We start from the raw sequence: 22,255 nt of genomic DNA, 5'->3' as shown, positions 1-22,255 counted from the left end.
CCTGGGACCCTTCAGGCCAGCGCTCTATTCACTGAGCCAAACAGGCTGGATAGCTTTTAAGGGGAGCTCTGGAGCCCTGAGGACCCCATGGGAGGTTGGTCCCCTGCTCAGAGTCAGTGCGAGCTGGCATACACTTGTTTGGTTCTGAGATGGAGACGAAGGCAGGGGATGGCGAGGGGGTGGTGCCAGAATGCCCAGAGGAAGCTCAGGCAAGGGACCCGTCCCCAAGGGGCCAGACGCTGGGAGGGCTCTGTTGACCCCACCTCTCCAAGGCACCCGGAGTCCGGGCTGAGCACAGTGCCCTCGGCATGCAGGTGACCCCCCCTTTCCCAGTCCTGGGCTCCCCTCCTTCACCCAGAGGGCCAAGGAGAGGGGTGAGATATTGCGCGCGCGCACACACACACACACACACACACACACACAGCCGGGAATGCTCAGCTCCAGCTGCAGGCAGTGCCAAAGCAGCCGGCTGCCCCGTGGGGCATGGGCCACGTCACAGCCCCGCTGCCCCCGCCATCGCTGGGCGACTCTGGAATGGGGAAAATTCCACATGGCGGCTGCCAGGTTTTCCCGTATCTGATGGGCCTGCCCTGCAGCCTTGCCCCGGGATGCACACACCCGGGCAGGTCCCGGCCTCGCACGGGGACTGTGGGTGCTGGCTCCAGAGGCCTGGCCGTCTCTGGAAGCACCGGCCCACCGCCATGAGCACCAGAGATGGAACACAGCCCCCCCCTCTGCCTGCCCACGCTCCTGCCCGTCCTCTCCACAGGCTGGGCCTGAGCCACTGCCCAGGAAACTTCGAGAGCCTGAGCAGCGAGGGGCCAAGTGCCTCAATGGGGGAAGGTGACCAGGTCCCAACCCAGGCTTCTGTCCTGGCCCTGCTCCTGACAGCATGCAGCCCGTGGAGCCAGCCCGGGGGGTGGAGGTGGGACCGGGAGGGTCTGAGCCTAGTTTCTAGCCCTGATTCTTCCCCGAGGCACTGGCTTGTCCCCCCCGGCCTCAGCAAGGGCACCGCCGAGGTGGGGCGGGAAGGTGGAGGGGCGGCCCGGCGGGGGTAAGGAGTGGGCGGCTGTTACACCCACACTGGGGGTGGCCGTCTGCCCAGGAGCCCCCTAGGTAAAGCCCAGGCCCCCAGGGCCTCAGGCCACAGGTGCCTCCCCTGGGGGCCGGGCCGACTCAGGCAGGAAGAGACCACCACGGCGGGTTTGCAGAGCGCTTTATTAGCCGTCCCGGCCCGGAATGCTCCCGCCATCCCTGGGAGGCAGGCCCCGGAACGTCCCCTCCTGACTCCCATGCGGACGCAGGTTCAGACGGAGAAGGGGCTGGGCTGGGACCGGAGGGCAGACTGGCCAGAACCTGCGCCCCCACCTCCTGGCATCCTCGGGCCCAGAGGGGCCCTTGGGCTCCAGAGAGCGCGCGGAGGGCGGCCGGCGCCTCTGGGCACACCCGGTGTGCAGCCTGCAGCACGGCGCCCCCATCAGGTGGCCCGCAGGAAGGCTCATGAACACAGAGGCCAATTGGCTGTACGACTCCAGCCGTTTAATAACAAATGCTCCCCACCCTCCATCACAGGGCCCTGAGAGTCACGGGTGTGTGTGTGTGTGTGTGTGTGTGTGTGTGTGTGAAAGAGGGGGAGGCTGCAGAAAGCCAAGGTGAACGGGAGCCCCCGGTGGGGCCCTGCTCCCCATGTCGCTGACTCCTGGGAGGTAGTGGGGGCGCGGACGCCTCTTCTCTGCCAGAATTCCATCCGAAGGAGGCCAGGCCGGCGGCGGGGAGGGGATGGGAACAGCAGAGACTCCGGGACTCCGCTCTGCCACCCAGCCGGGTCCTCGCCGGCCTGTGCTCGCCCCGCTGTCCCGAGCTGGCCCGGCCCGGCAACAGGCGGCCGCCGCTCACACCGGCCTCGCCTTCTTGGCCTTCTTCTCGGACCTCACGGCCTCGTCGTGGGCTTTCCGCTTCTCCGCCAGCTTGTTGGCCTGTGAGGACAGAGGGGCAGGCCCAGCCGTGACGGGGGCAGCGGGCAGAGGGACTCCCCGCTCTACGTGAGGCCACCCCTTCCGAGCAGAGCTCCGGGGAGGTGAACGGCAGCCGCCACGGGGAAAACAAGTCTCTCGGAGCAAGCCCTCCCTCACCTTCGCCTTTCAAACTAGCCGTCCCCGGGCCGCCGCAAGGCAGGAGGGTCCCCGTCCACCCCTCCCGCCGGGAAAGCTGGGGCCCCGCAAACCCGCACGCGGAGCTGCTGGGAGGGGTCAGGCGGGAGCAGCCTTCCCCGGGGCCATCTGGGGGTGCCTTTCACAAAACCCACAGGCAGGCCTCCCAACCCAGCAATTACATTCCCAGGAACCCTCCGGAGCTGTGGGGAGGGGGGCAGGGACGGCTCCGGGTGTTTTCTGGGAATGCCCACCAGCAGAAGAATCTAACCCCGCCACAGGGCACGGCTGGCGTGCTTTGGGAAGCCCGTGCTCTGGCTAAACCATCGCTGCCGGCCAGGGCGTGCAGGGCGCAGGCAGGAGAGGGTCACCGCCCAGGAGAGCCGGCCGGCCCCAGAGTTCCGGCGGGCGGCGGGCACCCACCTCGCGGATCTTGCGCCTCTTGCCGAACATGATCTTGTTGTAGAGGTACTTCTCCCGCTTCCTCATCATCATAATGGCCAGCCGCTTGGCCTCACTCTCCTCCTCCTGCGCCAGCCGCTGCTTGTCCTCCAGCTTCACGGTGCCCGCCATCACCCTGGGCTTCTGAGGACGCCGGTGGAAGCCGGTGGGTGCAGGTCCCCGCCCCACCCCGCAGCCCCCTGGCTCCCGCCCTCTGGGCCAGGGCTGCCTGCCCCACCGCCGGCCCCCGTACCTTCCCCTCCATCCTCTGCTCCTCCAGAGCTGTCAGCTGGGCCTCTTCCTCCTTTTCTGAGCCAGCCTCCACGTCTTCCTCCTCTTCCTCTTCATTTCCTCCTTCTTCACCATCCTCCTCTTCCTCCTCTTCCTCCTCCTCCTCCTCCTCCTCTTCAGATTCATTCAGATTTCCTACAAACAGCCAATGGCTGCTGAGCGCCCGGGGAGCCCACCCCTCACCTGGCTGCACAGAACCTGCACCGGGCCCCACCCCTTCAGCCCGGGGGCGTTCCATGGCGGCACAGGACTGTCCCAGCCACGCCCCCTGGCACCTCTCCTGGCAGCCCAGCTGCCTTCAGAGGAGACCTCAGGCCCCCACCCCCAGCTCTGCCGCCTCCTGTGCGGACGGTGACGACCCCCAGACCATTCCTCGGCCCCGTTACTCTGAACATCACCACCGGACCGCAGGACGCAGACAGAAGTTCCCTTCCCCAAACCTCACTCCAAGGGGCTTGTGCCCGGCCGCCCTGTTCCCTGCAGCTTGCCACCGTGTAGCCAAGAAGGGAAACGGCCAGCGGAGGGGCCCGCCCGCCCTGCCCAGCCCGCCCCGCTCACCTGGCTGCTCGCCCCGCTGCAGGGCCAGCAGCTTCACCTTCTCCGGGGGCACGTAGTCCCCTTCCTTCTCGGACACGAAGGGGGAGAGGTGAGGGGGCAGCCGCACCCCGGGGAAGTAGTCGGCCACGGGGAGGAGGAGGCGGGCGTTCACGGAGTCAAACACCCACTGGGGCTGCACGTAGCACCTGGCAGGGGGCGGCGGAGACGGGTCAGGGGCCACCGAGACAGGCCTCTGCGCTCAGAACCCCAAACAGGCGAGGGGGGCGAGGGCCTGGGGGCCTACCTGCCGATGACAGGCGTCTGCTGCCCGGGCCGGTCCACGATCTGGTGGGTGATGCAGGAGTCCGTGACGTCATAGGTGGCCCCGATGCACAGAGACTTGTCCCAGGACACGTCCCCGCCGAAGCTCCTACAGGCACAAGGGGAGCCCGCGAAAGGACTCAGGCACGAGGTGCTGCCCTGGGACCCGCCGGCCCCAGGATCACCCTCCTAGGACACACTGTCCCCTCCCCACCTAGGACCGCCCCCCATGCTGGCCAGCGGAGACCTGCCCTCGCTGGTGAGAACGCGATGCCAGCTGCCCTCCGGTGGGCACCTCCTGTGCGTACGCCCAGGGTACGCTGTGCACTTTCTGGCACCGTTTTTGTTGAGCCCCACAACAGCCTTCAGCGGACCCTGACACCACCCGGGGTTACGGGTGTACACAAGGGGCACCCAGGCTGCCCCGGGCCGGGCAGCACCCAGCGGGAGTGGCAGAGCCGGCGCCGTGGGCCTCCACACCTGATGATGAAGGCCAGGGCCTCTCGGGGCACCTCCCGGTTCAGGAAGAACTTGAGGCCCTCGAAGAGCTTCTTCTGCTGCTCCTGCGCCTGCAGCTCCCTCCGGCGGTCCTCCTCCTGCGCCGCCGTCTCCTGCGGGGCCAGCGGGCCTCGCCGTCAGCTTCCTCCCAGGTCCCTCAGCCCCCCGCCTGCCCACCCCTCCCGGAGGCGGCAGCCTCACCCCGTCCGCCGGAAACTCGTCCACCTCGGCCTCCTCCTCTGCAGGCACCGCCACCCGGGCCAGGCTGGCGCTGAGGGCGGCCAGTTTCTACAGAAAAGAAGCGGGACTCAGGGCTGCTGCGTGGAGGCTTCTGTGAGGGTGTGACGGGGGGGGGGGGGGGGGGGGGGGGAGAGGCAGGGACAATCTGGGACAGCAGTGGGTTTGGTTCTGAGGGAAGTCCCGAGACCACACATGTAGCCACAGCCACTCCCGGGCCAGGGCCCAGCCCCTGGGGATGCGGGGTCCACCCCCTGGGGACGCAGGGCCCGTGCTCCGGAAGCCGCTCTCACCTCCATGGAGCTCTCAGAGTCCAATGCATAGCTGTCCTCGCGGGCCTGCACCTCCGTGTGGGCCTCGAGCTGGGGGGCAGGGGAGGGGGGCAGGGGAGGGTCAGAGGAAAAGCCCGCCCCGGCCCCGCCTCCACGGGACCCTGCGCAGGGAGGAGGAGGAGGGCGGGGCTGGCGGGCCCTACCTTGGGCGGGTAGTGCAGGTTGAGGGACTGGTAGAGGCGGAAGTTGACGAAGCCCAGCAGGGTGGTGTAGAACTCGGTGAAGGTGGCCATGACCCTGTAGTCCACGTCTGTCGGGTGCTGGGGGCACAGGAGGCGCGTCGGCAAGATGGGCTCGGAGAGGACACTGACACCCACTCGGGGTGAGGAGCCCTCCGGGGCAGCCCTGCCGCGGGCCTCTGCCCCTCAGAAAGAGCCGTACGTCGTGCCCACACTCACACCTGTGCCCACACTCACACCTCCGTCTTTCCGAAAGCATCTGCAGGACCCCCGATGGGCCCGCAGGCATCTGAGCACCAGCTTCCTAGTCATTCACCCCAAAGGGCACTTGGAAAAATCCTTTCCTGAAATCTCACACCGTAAAGTGAGGACAGAGCGCCGAAGGAGCAGTTCCAGGCCAACCAGCTGGGGGCGCTGCAGCCAGCTCGGCTGAGTTCTTACTACAACGCTGCGTGGCACCTTCCCTGCCTGACCCCACAGCCCCGGCCGACGCCTAGGAACCCAGCTCGTGCTGGACAGACAGCCAAAGCCCCTCTCTTTGCTCGTGCCCTCGTCTGTCTGGGAGCCCGAGGGAGAACCGCCCGGCACAGGCCCCCGCCCGCGGGCACACTCACGTCGTGGGAGAAGGCATAGGGCGTGATCCACACGATGGGCTGCCCGAGCACCTCGGCCTGGTAGTAGATGCCTTTGATGGACAGGAAGACCTGGCGGAGAGAGGGGACGGCTGGGTGAAGACCGAGGGGAGGGCAGGAGAGGGCAGGCGGGGCCCGGCCCGGCGGCCCCCCACGCTCACCTTGCGCAGGGCGCGGGCGGCGATGACGTAGTGCAGGAACTCCACGGTGAGCCGGCGGCACAGCTGGATGGTCTGCACGTGGCACTTGCCGGTGCGGGGGAAGGTGGAGAAGAGGAAGCACATGGACAGGGCGTCGTCCAGGTCCCGGAGGGCGTCTATGAAGGTGGGGTACCTACATGGCCGGAGGGCGCCACCCTCAGGTTTGGTCAGGTGCCGCCCTGGAGGCCCCATCCCCCCGAGAGGCCTTGCCACGAAGGAAGGGGCCGGGCAGCGCCAGCCTCCGCACAGCCTGGGGAGGAACCGGGGAACCAGCTCACCGCTCCTTGACGATGTGGTCAAGCTTGTAGTTGGGCTTATTGTCCTTCAGACGCTCCACGGTGTTCCACTCGCTCTTCCCGTAGGCCTTCCGGAGCTTCCGGACAAACACCTGGGAGACAGAAGAGCCAGCTGACGCTGGGCAGAGGCTCCTGGAGACCCCTCGTCCGTGGAGGAGGGATGCGTGGGGCGGGAGGACTCTCAAGGCCCCTGAAGCTGTGTGGCTGTGCCACCTGCTCCCTCAGCCCAGGATTGGCAGAACACCTCGGTGGACTTGGCTGGCCAGGAAGGCCAGCAGCTAGCTGAGGCCACCAGGTGGCGCCCCATTCCTCCCGCGGAGGGCCTCGGCCTGGCCCTGCTTGCTTGGCAAAGGCTTCTTCCGTACCAGCAGTCTCCTTTCCATTAGTATTTGCATTTGGGATAAACAGGTTTTCTGCTTTCCCTGTGGCATTTCAGCACTTCATGGCTTCTGCTTGTGGAATGAAGGGCTGGGCCTCCGGGGAGCAATTCCAGAAAGAACTGAGTAACATGGCATCTTTGGGCAGAAAACACACCTGAGAGCCTCCGAGGCAGTAAATTTACTCTTTTCCCCAAGAACCGGGGGGACAGAACAACAGGTAAATTAACCGCTTGCCAGGTTCTGTGCAAACGATTTCCACTCGTGATCTCAGCCAGTCCTCGCGAGACACTCCTTCCACAGGCTGACTCAGCGAGACCCAGCAATCTGCCCACGGTCACAGCGGGTGGGCCCTAACCTGCGACGGACCCAGACAGACAGACGGACGGACAGACAGCCAGCCCCGAGCCCGGCCTCACCTTGTACTCCCGGAACTTGCTGACGATGGGCTCGTGGAGGAGGAATCTGATGTCTTTGATCAGGTAGAACGTCCGGGCCGCCGTGGAGCCCTTGTTCACCTTCTTCTTGTGTTTGGGCTCGTGGGGGTAGATGCCCTTCAGGATGCACAGCCGCCTGGAAGGCAGAGGGGCCGTTCCTCCCGTCAGTGAACGTGCTGGGCACCGGCCACACGGGGCCCGGAAAACAGCACCGGACAGGGAGCGCGGGGGCCTGCCCGTGGAGAGCTCACATCCTGGTGAGGAGCCTGGCAGTCACGTGACACAGAGGGTCACAAGCACCAGAGAGGAACCGTCAGGATGGAGAGAGGGGCCAGACGGCGGGTACCGCTTTTGGCAAGAGGAGTCAGGAAAGGCCTTGCCGAGAGGCCAACCTTTCAGCCACACACAGCGGGAAGAGCGTGCTGAGAAGGACAGAGGCTGTCCAGGCGGGAAATGCCGGGCACAGCTGAGGGACTAACAGCGGGCCAGGCGGCGGGGCCTGCAGGCTGTGCAGGAGGCTGGAGCTGACTCCACCAGGAGCTGAGAACCCCTCGCTGTAGGGCCAGGGGTCTCCTCTGCCAGAGGAAGGAGGTGGGTGACAGAGGCAGGCAGACAGCAGCGGGCCCATCCTGAGAACCCAGCACAGGGAACCCAGGTCTCCTCAGCTTCCCCACAGACCACACCTGGCAAAGCACAGCTCACTAAAGATAGGCCAGGTGAGGAAGAGGAGGAACGTCGGAACCCCAGATGGAGTTTGTGGCAGCGCGGGGGAGACGGGATGCAGCTGCGTTTTCCTTGCGTGACTCCCTCCCCAAGCACCCCCGCGGCTCCCCCAGCCCACGCCTTCCCAGCCGCACCTGAAGTCGGGCAGGCTCAGCTGCAGCTTCTTGCGGGCTTTGTTGCGGGTGATGTAGTTGGTGGCAGAGCCGCGTTCATACTTGGGGGGAGAAAAATAAAAAATTCCATGAGCAATGACTGAAGTGACTGACCTAGATCTTGGGCATGCCTCGTGCCAGAGGCAAGCATCTCTGAATAAGTGGCCCCTGTGATAGGAAACGCTGGAAGGAGGGACCCGCCTGCCTGAAGGAACTCTCCTGCACTGTTCTTGGCCAACCCGGCTTTGTCCTCGGCACGGTGCTGGCGATTGTGGGCCGCTATGGATCAGGTGCTGTGCCTAGCCCTTAGGAGTAGCTCCAAGTATTGGCCATTACGATTAGCCATTTCCACACATCATTTCATTGAATCCCCACAACACGGGGAGGTGGGTGCCATGAAACTCCCACTGCACCCGGGAGGAGACGCCCGAGTGAAATCACCCATCTCACAGAGCTTTTCAAGGAGCCGGGGGTCAAACCCAGGTCTGAGTCCAGAACCTCAGTGCCTACGCCACGAAGCCAGAGTTCTCAACTTTTTTTCTTTATAATCACCCCCCCTGCCAGCCCGCCAGCAAAAGCCTTTTTAGACCTTTCCCCCCTTCATTGCCCCCTCTCACAGCCGCCCCATAACATGTTAATATCACAGAGGTACTGTAGATCCGTGTGTGCCGTGGGGTCCTTCAGAGGGCCAGAAACCATTGTACTATCTAAGACTCGCCCTCACACACACCAAGCAATTGTCCTTCCCTTGGGGGTGATATGATCTGGTTGAGAACACAGACTCTAAGCCACAAAGGCTCTCTCCTTCCCCACTCATTCATTCAACAGGCAATAACAGTACCTCTACCATGTTCCAAGCATTCAGCTAGATGCCAGGAGGGTAAGCAAAACCAAAGGCCTAGCCCAGTGGTTGGCAAACTGCGGCTCTCGAGCCACAAGAGGCTCTTTGGCCCCTTGAGTGTTTAGCAAAGGCCAGGTTAGGAGTACCCTCGTTAAGTTAATAACAATGTACACAATGTACATATAGTTTAAGTTTAAAAAGATGTGGCTCTCCAAAGAAATTTCAACTGTTGTCCTGTTGACATTTGGCTGTTGACTAAAGAGTTTGCCGACCACTGGTCTAGTCCAACAGAGCACGGATGTCTATGACGCCAAGATGCTGCCTCGCACTCAGATCTCGTCTCCCTGGTGAAGAGCAGCAGTGCACTGTACCAAGCTCCAGGCAAGGCTCACCAAGCATGTCCTCTCTACACACGATCTCTCTCTCGGGAGTCAGGGGGCAGGGGCCTCCATGGCCAAGTGCAGCTCATAACCCTGCAGCCTCTTGCGGGGTATGTTTACGGGTCGCCCACAGTCACCAAACACACCCCTCGTTTGCTCCCTTTTTCACAGCACATTTAACAATCTTGGATAGTTTTGGTTCCAGGAAAGAAAAAAAAGGGGGGGGGGGGAGAGTAACAAGTCTTGGAGATGATGAATTCGACGTCATGGAGACCTTGACGCAATGTGTATCCCTCTTTATTCCGTAAGCAGCTGTCTTCCGGCTAAACCTGCTTTTCGGGGGACGCTACGCCTGGTTATCGACTCTTGTTAACAATCCTGCTCCAGGGATCTTCCCCGGATTTCCCCGGACCAGTACTGCCTTCCTCGCCCATCCTCCGGGTACCCAGGAGGGGCCAGGCCGGGGAAAGGCGGGGGGTCCCCAGGCCCCGTCGCGCCCCTGTTGCCCACCTCCCGAGGCCTCCCCTCGCCACCCCAACCCCGCGATCTCCCCCACTCACCTTCTTCTTCTCCAGGCCTCCCATGGCTCCACGCTGAAGGGGCCCGCAGCGCCGCGCGGACTGACAGCGCCGCTTCCTCCCGCACGTGCCCCGCCTCAGGCCCCGAGGCCCCCGCGCAGCCCGTCTGCGCAGGCTGCCCAGCGAGGTGCCTGAGCGCGTGTAGGCCCAGCCGGGGCTTTCCTCCGCACAATTTAAGGAGGAAAAAAATCACTGAGGCCGTTCTTTTGAGATTTTTCCACCTGTGACTCTCCTGCAGACCGTTCCCACGTTTAAACGAGGGATGAAGGCATGAAGGCATCTCTGTAGTTATCACGATGATGACGATTCCCACGGCATCGGAGCCCCGTTGCATGTTGGGATGGAGAGGGGCGGAAGGCTTGTAAACAGCGCAGTGCCTTCTGGGAAGCAGAGGGGAAGAGCGTTTAGAGGGGAGGGAACGCGTCCTTTGTTGTCGTGGTAACGGTTGCTAGGTGTCGTTGGTACTTAGGGTCCCCCCCTCCCCCCCCCCCCCCGCAAGGCTAAAAGTGGCCACCGTGGGGCGCTGAATGAGGTTGCGCGCGGTTCGGCTTTTCCTTTAGTTATGGGTAAAATAAAGCTGTTATGTGGGTAAAATAAAGCTGTTATGTGGGTTAAATAAAGCTAACGCAGACTTTTATCCTACGGGGGCAGAGAAACCAGAGAGGCCACTTATAGTTTCTGAGCCTTAGTGGTAGGTTAAAAAATGATGAAAGGCCAGAGTTCAGAGCTCCTAGTATATTTAAATGTACACTTAACACATCTGAGCTTTTCATATGTACACGTGAGCCCTAGCCAGTTTGGCTCAGTGGATAGAGCGTCAGCCTATGGACTCAAGGGTCCCAGGTTTGATTCCGGTCAAGGGCCTGTACCTTGGTTGCAGGCACATCCCCAGTATGGGGTGTTCAGGTGGCAGCTGATCAGTGTTTCTAACTCTCCATTCCTCTCTGTAAAAAATCAATAAAATGTATTTTAAAATATGTACTGTACACGTGAATTTTGTATTGTGTTCTCCAGAGGATAATTATAAAATTTAAACAGATATTCACACCAAGGTAGTGTGGTTTGGAAAGTAGATAATTTTTTTTCTTAGTTTAAAAAAAAAATTTATTGATTTTTTACAGAGAGGAAGGGAGAGAGACAGAAACATCGATAAGAGAGAATCATCTATCAGCTGCCTCTTGCACACCCTCTACAGGCAGTTCCTCAATGCCATCCGCATCCACACCCAGGGTTAGAGTTGTTTGCCATCTCAACCACGGCCTTATTGGTTTTTGTAGCATTTGCACTATGATGTTATGGTGGCTTCAACATCATTGGGCAATAGAATTTTTAAAAATATATTTCTATTGATTTTTTACAGAGAGTAAGGGAGAGGGACAGAGAGTAGGAAACTTCAATCAGCTGCCTCCTGCACGACCCCCACTGGGGATGTGCCTGAAAACCAAGGAACATGCCCTTGACCGGAATCGAACCTGGGATCCCTCAGTCCGCCACAGGCCGATGCTCTATCCACTGAGCCAAACCGGCTAGGGCTCTGGGCAATGGAATTTGTTGGGCTCCACTATAAGCTTATGAGACTACCATTGTATAGACAGGCCATCCTTGATTGAAACGAGGTATAGGACTGTATTTATCTATGTCAGGAGCTTGACTTGTGATAATAAGTCAGGCACAAAAAAAACCCCACAAAACATTATCTTGAAAGAATGAACCTTGGCTATTTGCCATGAAATGATGGCAATAAATAGAAGTTTATTTGGAAATGATTAGAGGCGTTCTAAGGGCTGAGCATCTTCCCAAGTGGAGCTGGCCGGAGCTTAAGGAGAAGGTTGCCGCCCCACTCTTTCCTCTCACGCGGGAGAACGTATTTCCACTTCAGAGAGGTGAAGCGACCTGGCCAGGGTCACACAGCATGGCCAGCGCTAACCCTTGTGCACCGATCCGCCTGTGGGGCCGGGCAGGTGAGACATCCCTCCTTTTCTCTCCTTGCAGAGATTTTTTTTTTTAAGGTTCCTTTTCTAGTCCCGATAAACAACCCCGAGGCCGCCCAAACGATTACATCCTGTCCCTTCACTTGTTTTGTTTGGTCTCCAGGGTGCTTCCAAGTTTCCCGGTCGGTTAAAAAAATCTAACCCGTCTGGTCCCCAATCAGCCAGCCCCTCCCTTCTTGGGCGGGCAGATAGCAGCTGACTTTAGCAGTCCCGATCACGTGACCCCGCAGCTCCCCCGTTCTGCTCCCTGTCCCGGGCCTGTGCAGGCACTTCCAGGGGCTCCTTCTGTGAGGGGCAGCAGGTAGGCACCCCCCCACCTCACTGTCCGTGCACCGCTGGACAGTTGGGGGGTACCCCACAGGTACAGGTAGGTGGACTTGGGCAGATCCGACGGCGGGCTCTCCAGACAGAAGGACCACATGTGTCTGGCCTCGGAGTGTCCCGCACCACCCCCACTCGCCCTCCCCTTCCCCTGGCCCCTACCTCCGGGAAGGCCACAGCGCCCTTCCTTCCTCTCTCTTTGGTCCTTCCTTTCCCCTCGGCGGCAGACCTTCACCCTTTTTGTTTCTGCTGACCTCGCAGCACGCTGCCAGACAGGGAGATTAATCAGTGACAGGTACCTGCCTCTCGGAGCAGCGACCGGCCGTGGCCAGCACAGCCTCTGCCAGCACAGCCTCTGACAGCACAGCCTCTGCCAGCACAGCCCCGGGAGTTCCCTGTCCGGGTCCCGTCTGCCCCTCGCCCACCTGCCGCTGCCATGGGGCAGCTTGGGGCGCTCCTCCTGCTGCTGGGGGCCCTGGGGGCTCTCGCTGACATCTGCAGTAAGTACCAGACCCCCGTGCCTCTTTCCTCCTAAGGACCCTCTTGTTTCAAGTCCCTTCTTCCCTCGCTGGGGAAGCTGAGGTGCCGAGGTGGGACGTGGTACGACGTGCCAGCCTGCCCCTTCGGGGGCTCACAGCAGTGTGGGCTTGGTGGGTGCTCAGTTGGACTTCGGTGTTGAGATGAATGATACGTCCGACTCCCCGCCAGACACGATCGCCTCCGTCCGTTCAGTCATTTGTGCATTGATCCGGTCAACACGCGTTGGTTGAGCCTTCTGGTGACAGGCGTGGTGTTAGGGTTTGGAGAGAGAGAGAGAGAGAGAGAGAGAGAGAGAGAGACAGTCTGTCCCTGTCCTCCCACAGAGAGAGAGAGAGAGAGAGAGAGAGAGAGAGAGAGAGAGACAGTCTGTCCCTGTCCTCCCGCAGCTTCCGTGCTAGTGAAGGGGCTCAGGAAGGCAGTCAAGAGGCAAATCAGCGCTGTGTGTGTGTGTGTGTGTGTGTGTGTGTGTGAGAGAGAGTGTGTGAGAGTGTGTGTGTGTTTGTGTGAGTGTGTGTGTGTGTGGTGCGGGGGAGAGGGGGGGGAGGGTGGCACTGAGTTAGGCTCTAGGCCACTGACTCGGGGAGAGAGGTCGGGGCAGTATCTCTAAGGAGGTGGGGACAACACAGGAACTGAAATACAAAAAGAGGAAAAGAAACTGGCCAAGCCCTAACCGGTTTGGCTCAGTGGATAGAGCATCGGCCTGCGGACTGAGGGGTCCCAGGTTCGATTCCGGTCAAGGGCATGTACCTTGGTTGAGGGCACATCCCCAGTGGTCCAGGAGGCAGCTGATCGATGTTTCTCTCATAGATGTTTCTGACTCTCTCTCCCTCTCACTTCCTCTCTGTAAAAAAAAAATAAATAAATAAATAAACAAATAAATAAAATATATTAAAAAAAAAAAAAAGAAAAGAAACTGGCCGAGGGAAGTGAGTATGGAGACCCTGCCGGGGAGACGTGTCCCAGAGGGGCAGAGAGGGCCACGGTGAGACACCGGCATTGTGTCCCTGTGTACCAGGGCCGGACCCCAGGGGCCTCTCGGGACCTGTCTGTGGGTCTGAGTGCCAGGCGTGGGGCTGCCGGGCCCTGGGGCCAGGCAGGAAGGGAGGCCTCTGAACTCCAAGGCCACCCACCTGCCTTCTTCCCTCGGTGCTCCGCCCATAACGGGATGTCCTGCCATTCACGTTCACTGCCAGGGCGATCCTCGGAGAAGCCGAGAGGCAGGCCCGGCCGTGCCCATGTGATGGGTGAAGCAGCCAAAGGTTGCAGGGGCGAGGTGACCTGCCCCGGGGCCCTCTTTCCAGGAATCTGGCTTTGCCAACTCGGTTCTCAGAACCGGGACAAGGTCAGGGGCACGGGGAGCCTCCAGCCAGGGTTCCTCAGGCACCATCAGGCCCTGTAGCCCTTGACTCTCAGCTCCTGTCCAGACAGTGCCCAGGGGAGACCTAGGACCTGGCCCCCAATCTCACTGATTGTGAGCATTTTATTTATTTTATTTTCAGTCCTCACCCGATTTTTCCACTGATTTTCAAAGAGAGGGAGAGACAGAGAGAAACATCGATGTGAGAGAAACACATTAATCAGTTGCCTCCTGCACCAGCCTCCACCAGGGTCTGGGTCAGGGAGGAGCCTACAACCGATGTACCTGCCCTTGACCAGAATCAAACCACTGAGCCACACCTGCTTCCCCAGCTCCGCACTCTGGGACACTAACACCTGTGGGAGGTGGGTTCCTGCGCCTGGGAGTGGTGATGCCAGGCAGGACTCAGCGGGCAGGGCCTGGCGCCCTGGGCGCAGGAGGCTCCAGGGGAAAGGGTGCTGGGCCCTGCACTTTATGACCTTTTATGACCCGGAGTGAATCTTTATGACCCTGGGTGAATCTGCCTGGCGCCTTCCTTTTAAGGAGGCTGAGGCTGTTTACTGCTCCAGCTTCTCTTCTTATCTCCTCTAACCCCGGGCTGGGCTGACTCACCTGCCCCAGGTCAGAGCCCCGGCTGGGGGCAGGGATTCCCTCACCATTTTGAAGAAAAGGAATGTGGAGGGGACAGATGATCAGAGAGAGAGACAGGCTGGTCAGATAGAGAGAGTGAGAACGAGAACGAGAGTGAGAGCGAGAGCAAGAGAAAGAGAGAGAGAGAGAGAGAGAGAGAGAGAGAGTGAAATGAAGACAAATACACAGGAAGACTCTAAAATAGAAAGGGGCTGAAACCGGTTTGGCTCAGTGGATAGAGCATTGGCTCAGTGGATAGAGTGTTGGCCTGAGGACTGAAGGGTCCCAGGTTCAATTCCAGTCAAAGGCATGTACCATGGTTGTGGGCACATCCCCAGTAGGAGGTGTGTAGGAGGCAGCTGATTAATGTTTCTGACTCTCTTTTCCTCTCCCTTCCTCTCTGTAAAAAAAATCAATAAAATATATATATTTAAAAAAAAAAAAGAGAGAGATATCTATGATTTGGAGAAAACAGGTGTAAGATGGTAGGGCCCACACCGAAAGAGATGGGGCCATGGGAGCGGGAGGAGGCCCACGAGGCACTCTGCCTGCCGTTCCTCTGGGAGGGGCCGCCTGCTCAGATCCTGGGACAGGGCACAGAGCACAGAGCCAGCCCCGCAGTGACCTGGAGGCCGTTAGTGGGAAGAAGTCCAAGGTGACAGCAAAGCCACCTGCTCAGCTCAGGTACCTTCCCTAAGGGAGGAGGCTGGGCCGAGGTGAGCGCGAGAAGCAATGATGACAGTCCCTTCCTCTAGGGGCTGGCGTGAGGACCAGGTGCGGTCAGGCATGGTGCCCGGGGGGCACCCCACATGGCTTGGCCTCCAGTCTCTCTGTCACTCCTGAGGGGCAGAGTCGTTGCCTGGCAACCAGCTTCCTCTGTCCTGACCAACCATCCTTGCCTGGCCCACACCAACCGCTGTTTGGGGATAGCCTGCTTTCTGCCCTTCACCACTCTGCCTTTCTTGATGGCTGGGTTTCCCCACAGAGCAGGGGGTGTTTGGTGGAGGTGGAGGGGGGACATGTGTTCCTAGGAGGAGGCCCTGGAGAGGTAAAAGCAGGTCCTTGCTGGTGGCCTGCCCCTGCAACCTCACGTGGCCTGTTCTCTCTCTCAAGTCATACCCGACGTGGACAGCAGCCTGGTGCAGAGTCTCGGCCAGCGCCTCTTGCCCTGGCTGGACCAGCTCTCTCTGGAGGACCTGAACCCCAGTATCTACGTGGGCCTGCGCCTCTCCAGCCTGGAGGCCGGCTTCAAGGAGCCCTTCTACCTACACAGCCTCAAGGTCGATTACCAGCAGAGCCTCCTGAGGTATTGCCATGCTCTTGCTTCTCTCTCCCCCTCCCTTCTCCCCCTCCCGGCTTGCTCCATATCCTAAGAGACAGGAGACTGCATGCTAGTTTGGGCTTGTCACTGATCTGTTTGGAGACCTTAGACACGTTTCACCTCCCTTTCGCCTTTTTCCATCTGTTGAGTGGAATTGGTTTGATGAGGCTGGAGATGCCCATACAGGGTCCTTGTGCTGCTTCTGCACCCTCCTGTACCTGAGACAGACATCACTAATCCATGACCACACCCTTCCTCCACACCGAGCTCAGAAGCAGCCTCTGACTCTGTGCTCTTATTCCATGCCTGGGACAGACACCACTAATCCATGTCCACACTCTTCCTCCACACCGAGCTCAGAAGCAGCCTCTGACTCTGTGCTCCCTTTCTGGGGGATTAAGGGAGGCCTGTTCTGGGGTCCAGGGTGGGAGTGTGAATGAGAGATGGAGGATCAGGAGCACCATGGAGCATCTCCTTCTTGGACTCCCTCTTAAGCAGTAGACTCAGGGCAGGGAGAGGAAAGGAAGGGAAGATACACGGGCGAAGGGTGACCCACATGGCGGGGCGAGCTGGGGCCCTTGGGATGGGAGGGCCCTCCGCGCGTGTCCTTGAGTTTAATTTTTCACCTTGACGAGATACGAGATACCGCTTACCTGGCTGACTTATATCTGTTTGGGGGAAGGTTCCAGCCAGTGTTCCAGCTGCTGGTATTTTTTTTTCCACTTTGTGACGTTGGTGGGGAGGGGGCGGCACCCCGCGCCAGGCTCACCTGGGTGGCACTTTCCCCCGGAAGTGTGGCTGACTGACTCTGTCCTAGGCGTGCCCCCAGCGACGACAGCGGAGACCTCCAGCCCAAGCCCTCCATGGGCCAGCTGGCTGTCTACATGCTGGCGCTCAAGGCCAACTGCGAGCTCATCGGCGGCCACAAGGGGGACAGGCTGGTGTCCCAGCTGAAGCGGTTCCTGGAGGACGAGAAGCGGTCCATCGGTGAGCGGGCGCCATCCGCCGGGGGCGGCGGGCTCCTAGGCGCGGCGGGCTTTCTCCCCAGACCTCCTCGCTCCTGCCCTCGGTGCTCCTGACCTCACCGTCCACACAGAGGCGTGGGCCCGCCCCTGTAGCCTTCCTGGATCAAGCCTTTCCTGCACTCCGCCTGCCCTCCGTCAAGTTTTGCTGCTCGACCTGACTGTCCACCTCTGGGGCAACCACACACACACACACAGCCTTCTTTGTAGCGACTCCTTGTCCTCTTTCTGCTAATGGTCCTCCTCCGGACCTGACCCGGCACACACACAGCGAGAGAATTTTAAATACCAGTCCGACCGTTTAGAGTAGGGGTGTCGAACTCAATCAGAGAAGGGGCCAAAATCTAAAATCCAGCCTAAATCGCGGGCCGAATGGTTTACTGAACAGTCATAAACTGACAATGTCATAAACTGACAGTGGAGTGCAGTGATGACAGCGCGGTGCGGGCCACATTGCAAGGCCTGTCGGGCTGGATTTGGCCCGCGGGCCTTGTGTTTGACACATGTGGTTTAGAGCCATTTAACCCCAGCAGGTGCTTGCTCGCTGCTGTGTTCACAGCCCCCAGGCCCAGGCTGTCTGCCATTTTCTTTTTTGCTCTCCAGGCTCTGCCCGCCCACTCTCTGGCTTAGCCACGCCCTGGGGGCTCCAGCCACACGGGCCTTCTCTCAGCTCCCACATCGGGGTCTCCATCGATGTTCCCCCTATCTGGAAGGTTCCCCCCGCCCCCTCTGGCTCCCGCCCACCTCCCCTTCCAGCATCCCCTCCTTGGAGGCTCCTGCCCCTGACTCCCCGGATACTCACGGACCTCCGTGACTCCGCCCCTCGGACCTCGTCCGCGTCTCCGTCTGATCACGTCCCCCTGAGTGTGGGCTGTGCTGGCCCGAGGCCCCGGGTGCATGGCGCCTCCCTGTGGTGACCGCAGTCACACTTCCAGGCACAGCGCCGGGCGCTTCCCCGGGGCCTCGGCGAGCCTGGGCCGAAGGGGCAAAGGGTTTGCAAAGGAGCCCGTGACCCAGAGGAGGTGATGGAAGCCTAGGCCCCGGGTCCTGTGTGCTGGTGGGGCTGGCTGCGGAGAGGGGCTGGAGAGAGGCCACCCCTCAGGCCCGGGGTGCCCCCCTCACCCCCTGGTCTTCCCCTCTCAGGGCACGACCACAAGGGCCACCCCCCGGCCGGCTACTACCAGTACGGCCTGAGCATCCTGGCCCTGTGCGTCCACCAGAAACGGGTCCATGACAGCGTGGTCGGCAAGCTCCTGTACGCCGTGCAGCACGACCACCACCTCCAGGGGGGCCCCCTCTCTGTGGGTGAGTGGGCCGGACCCCCCCACCCCACGAGGCCAGGCCGGCGCTCCTGCAGCCTCCCCAGTCCTGGCGGGAGGCCTCCGCCCGCGCGGGCCCCCTGCCCACCTCTCCTTGGGCCCCGTGCGTACCGAGTCCATCGGGAGCAAAACAGCGAGCGCCGCCCTAGCCGGTGTGGCTCAGTAGATAGAGCGTCGGCCTGTGGACGGAAGGGTCCCAGGTTCGATTCCGGCCAAGGGCACGTGCCCTGATTGTGGGCTCGATCCCCAAGAGGGGGGCATGCAGGAGGCAGCCGATCCGTGATTCTCTCTCATCATGGATGGTTCTGTCTCTCTAATTCAGGGGTCCTCAAACTTTTTAAAGTGGGGGCCAGATCATGGTCCCTCAGAGAGCTGGAGGGCCGGACTATATGAACTACTAATTCCTACTGTAACACCTTGGCTGCGCTCACTGCCCAAAAAACCTGGCGGGCCAGATCAGACTCCTCTGCAGGCCGCATGTGGCCCGCGGGCCGTAGTTTGAAGACCCCTGCGTCTAATCCCTCTCCCTTCCTCTCTGAAATCAATAAGGAAATATATATTTAAAAAAATTAAAAACAAAACAAAAAAAAAAAAGCACAGCAAGGGCTTGTGTGTGGGGCAGCGACGGTGACCAGCGCTGGCGTTGGGCTGGGACCCTGACCCCGGCTCCCATGGCCCCGTCCCCCGCAGACACCCTGGCCATGGCGGGCTTGGCCTTCACCTGCCTGGAGCGCTCCAACCTCAACTCGGATCTGCGACACCGGATCACCCTGGCCGCCAGGACGGCGAAGGAGAAGGTCCTGAGGGCGCAGACCCCCGAGGGCTACTTCGGCAGTGTCTACAGCACCCCTCTGGCGCTGCAGGTGGGACACGGCTCTGGGGCCGGGTCTGCCCCGTGGCTCGGTGGTGGGAGGAGACAGGCTCATCGGGCACTGGGAGACCTGGTTCTCCCTGCTGGCTGATCATCCTCCTCCTCCTCCTCCTCCTCCTCTTCCCGACTCTCACCAGCTGCTGACGACCGCCCCGATGCCCGGGACGAAGCTGGGCATGGCCTGCCTCCATGCGAGGGCCGCTCTGTTGGCCAGCCTGCAAGACGGCGCCTTCCAGAACCCCCTCGTGATCTCCCAGCTGCTGCCCGTCCTGAACCACAAGAGCTATGTGGACCTCGTCTCCCCGGACTGCCTGGCACCCAGAGGTACTCGCCAGGCCCCTCACGGGAGCTCGGCTGTCTCAGAAAGGCAGAGAACCACGGTTCTGGAGAAAGCCCTCTGGGTGCTGGGTGGCAGGTTGGAGGGAGGGGGACACTGGAGGCAGAGAGACCACGGAGGGGCCTGATCTTGGGTGGGTGGCCGGGGACATGGGGGCTAAGCCACGGTGTGAGATGGGACATCAGGAAGGAGGAGGGCCTGGTAGGTCCCAAGGTCTCCAAGGGAAGGAAGGAGAGTTGACCGCCAGGCCCCCCGCCCTCACACCGGCTGGCTCTGCCTCTCTCCCCCGGGCGCAGTCCTGCTGGAGCCGGTGATGGCCACCCTCCCGCCGATGCAGCTCCCCGAGTTCATCCACGTGATGCTGAAGGCCCCCAGCGTGTGGCCGCCGTACAGACACGCCGTCTCGGTGCCCGCCGGGGCCTCCCTGGAGGATGTGCTATGGAAGGCCCAGGAGCTGGGAGGATTCATGTGAGACCCCCCCGCCCCCGCCACCTCCCCGCCCTCTCCCCTCCCGACCCCACGTCCCTGACACACGTGAGCTGGGCGCTCCTCCTGTGACCGGTGGGGAGTCTGGCCCGGAGAAGCTGAGTGCCTTCCACCGAGTCCCCCAGACCCTGGCTTCTCTTCTAGAAAGAGGGGCCTCGGGGTGAGAGGGCCCCGGTGTCTGGCCCCCGTTGGATTTTCCGACAGACAGGGAGGGCCCACCGCTGGCACCTTGGGGTCATCGGGACCCAGGAAATTTCAGGGGGGGAAAGAGAGAGAGAGAGAGAGGGAGGGAGGAGAAGAGGAAAACAGACAGTGTGCAGAGAGGAGTGCTCTGAGCAGCCATGGACCCCCACACACAATGTTAGGGGCCACGTGGCCCCACAGAGTTAGGGGGTGACTGGGACTCACCTTTGCCCACCCTCATTGTCTGTCCCTTTGGCAGGTATGGGACCCGGGCCAGCCTGTCAGGCCCCTACCTGACGTCCGTGATGGGGAAAGAAGCAGGAGAGCGGGAGTTCTGGCAGCTCGTCCGGGCCCCCGACACCCCGCTGCAGCAAGGTGAGTGCAGCCGCCTCGGGGTGTGCCCCCCACACCGGCCTGCCGCCATCCCTGATGAGGACCGGAGGATGTACCGGGGGCCAGCGGGAGGGCCCAGGGGACTCAGTCCTCCACCTCCCACCCCTCGGCCCTCCGGTCCAGTGGGGAGCCCACGTTCAGAAATGGGACACCAGCCGCAACCAGTGTGGCTCAGTGGCTAGAGCGTCGGCCTGCGGACTGAGGGGTCTCGGGTTCGATTCCGGTCAAGGGCATGTACCTGGGTTGCGGGCACATCCCCAGTGGGAGGTGAACAAGAGGCAGCTGATGGATGATTCTCTCTCATCGATGTTTCTAACTCTCTATCCCTCTCTCTTCCTCTCTGTAAAAAATCAATAAAATATATTTTTTTTAAAAAGAAAAGAAATGGGACCCCAGCACTTAACGGAGGTTAAATCATCTGACCAAAGCCTCGCCCACAGTGAGGGACACCCTTAGGTCACAGCTGAGTTCACGTGGCTTTGGATGCTGAGCCCTGAGCAGATCTGACGGGCCCTGACCGTGACCTCAGCTGGAGGTCCAGAAGAGGAGATGAAGGGAGAGGGGGGATGGCAGGAAGGCCTTACCCCGTTAACACCCCTGCTCCACCTGTCTCGGCAGGAATTGCTGACTACATACCCCAGGATGGAGAGACCATCGAGCTGAGGCTGGTCCGCTGGTAGCCCCAGCTCAGCTCACCTCCCCGGCCGCCCTGAACAGTCTCCGCACCTCCACCCTCCTCCGTCCAGACCTCCCTGGCACAGGCACGTGCCTGGCCCTGCCGCCCCCTCGTGGGCACTCGGAGCGATGTCCCCGGATCAGCAGCCACCACCCCTGCAAGGCTCCTCAGCCGCTGCCCACCTGGGAGCAGGGAGCCAGGCTCCCTTCCCGGGGAGGCCTGTTCGCTGGGCCTGGCCCGGCCTGGTCCTGTGGGCACGCCACCAAGGGCACTCCTGGTCTGAAGGGCGTGCGGCATCTCAGACCCCTGAGCTCACGAAGTCCGCTGGCCGCTGGCAGTGTGAGGGCTGCCCCTCCCCCCCGGGGGGTTGGGTCCCACCAGGAGCCCGGTGCCGCCCAGGGGCTGAGCCTCGAACCCAGCTCTCAGGTCCCTGTGAAGGAGGCGGCCCCAGAGCCAGCCGTGGCACAGCAGCCGGCGAGGACCCTGCAGGGCTGCTCAGAGCCCGCCTCTGAAGCGATTAAAGTGTTGATTATGCACATGTGCCAGCGTCCTGATGCCTCATGGGAGCAGAGAAAGGGGAGGTACCCCTGGGAGGGGAAGAGGGTCGGGAAGTACGCTGGGTCCTGGGGGAAATGGTGCTGGAAGTGGCAGCACCGATGACATTCAGGAGCCTGTGCTCTGGACACTTCCTGTCAGCGTTACTCTGAGGGCGCTGATGGATTTTGTGGTCAGCTCTGCTTTAAAAAAAAAAAAAAAAATATATATATATATATATATATATATATATATATATATATATATATATTATTGATTTTTTACAGAGAGAAAGAGAGAGAGAGAGAGTCAGAACATTGAAGAGAAAGAATCATCGACCAGCTGCCTCCTGCATACCCCCCACTGGGGATGTGCCCGCAACCAAGATACATGCCCTTGACCGGAATCGAACCTGGGACCCTTCAGTCCACAGGCCGACGCTCTATCCACTGAGCCAAACCGGTTTCGGCGTCAGCTCTGCTTTGCAGATAAAGAGGCTGGTGTCAAAGAAGGGAAGTGTCTCCCGCAGTGTCGGGAGATAGACGGATCTGGGGGTGGGGGCCCCCCCTCTTGGCTCCTTCACTCAGTCACTGAAAACTGGGGGCTTCCATGACTGTTATGATCACACGGCAGAGACAGGACCCTGGAGTGCGGGCTCCCACTCCTGGCTTC

The 22,255-nt window shown here is 60.9% G+C and overlaps 2 protein-coding genes across 3 annotated transcripts; one reads left to right on the top strand and one right to left on the bottom strand.

Annotated features, from left to right (window-relative positions):
- Window positions 1-1,512: 1,512 nt before the first annotated feature.
- On the bottom strand, window positions 1,513-9,702 carry PES1 (pescadillo ribosomal biogenesis factor 1). The gene is made up of 15 exons (XM_084867307.1): window positions 9,585-9,702; window positions 7,786-7,865; window positions 6,911-7,064; window positions 6,097-6,206; window positions 5,780-5,951; window positions 5,601-5,690; window positions 4,951-5,067; window positions 4,769-4,837; window positions 4,440-4,526; window positions 4,221-4,351; window positions 3,724-3,849; window positions 3,441-3,625; window positions 2,845-3,017; window positions 2,574-2,735; window positions 1,513-1,976 (listed from the first exon to the last, which is right to left on the bottom strand). The coding sequence occupies exons 1-15, from the start codon at window positions 9,606-9,608 to the stop codon at window positions 1,893-1,895; spliced, it is 1,764 nt and encodes a 587-aa protein (XP_084723433.1). The 5' UTR covers window positions 9,609-9,702; the 3' UTR covers window positions 1,513-1,892.
- A 2,558-nt stretch (window positions 9,703-12,260) lies between these two features.
- TCN2 (transcobalamin 2) lies at window positions 12,261-21,589 on the top strand. 2 transcript variants are annotated; one of them, XM_084867309.1, is made up of 9 exons: window positions 12,261-12,414; window positions 15,555-15,747; window positions 16,592-16,749; window positions 17,928-18,089; window positions 18,794-18,966; window positions 19,112-19,298; window positions 19,608-19,779; window positions 20,240-20,355; window positions 20,992-21,589. In XM_084867309.1, the coding sequence occupies exons 1-9, from the start codon at window positions 12,351-12,353 to the stop codon at window positions 21,051-21,053; spliced, it is 1,287 nt and encodes a 428-aa protein (XP_084723435.1). In that variant the 5' UTR covers window positions 12,261-12,350; the 3' UTR covers window positions 21,054-21,589. The 2 variants fall into 2 exon arrangements, with proteins under 2 accessions (XP_084723435.1, XP_084723434.1); XM_084867308.1 differs by having other exon boundaries at window positions 12,280-12,414; window positions 16,580-16,749.
- Window positions 21,590-22,255: the final 666 nt, after the last annotated feature.

The sequence above is a fragment of the Pipistrellus hanaki genome (assembly GCF_964339955.1).
Source record: "Pipistrellus hanaki genome assembly, chromosome: 19".
Classification (NCBI taxonomy): domain Eukaryota; kingdom Metazoa; phylum Chordata; class Mammalia; order Chiroptera; family Vespertilionidae; genus Pipistrellus; species Pipistrellus hanaki.
The sequence above is the reverse complement of the archived record's forward strand: the minus strand, read 5'-3'. Positions and strand labels throughout refer to the sequence as shown.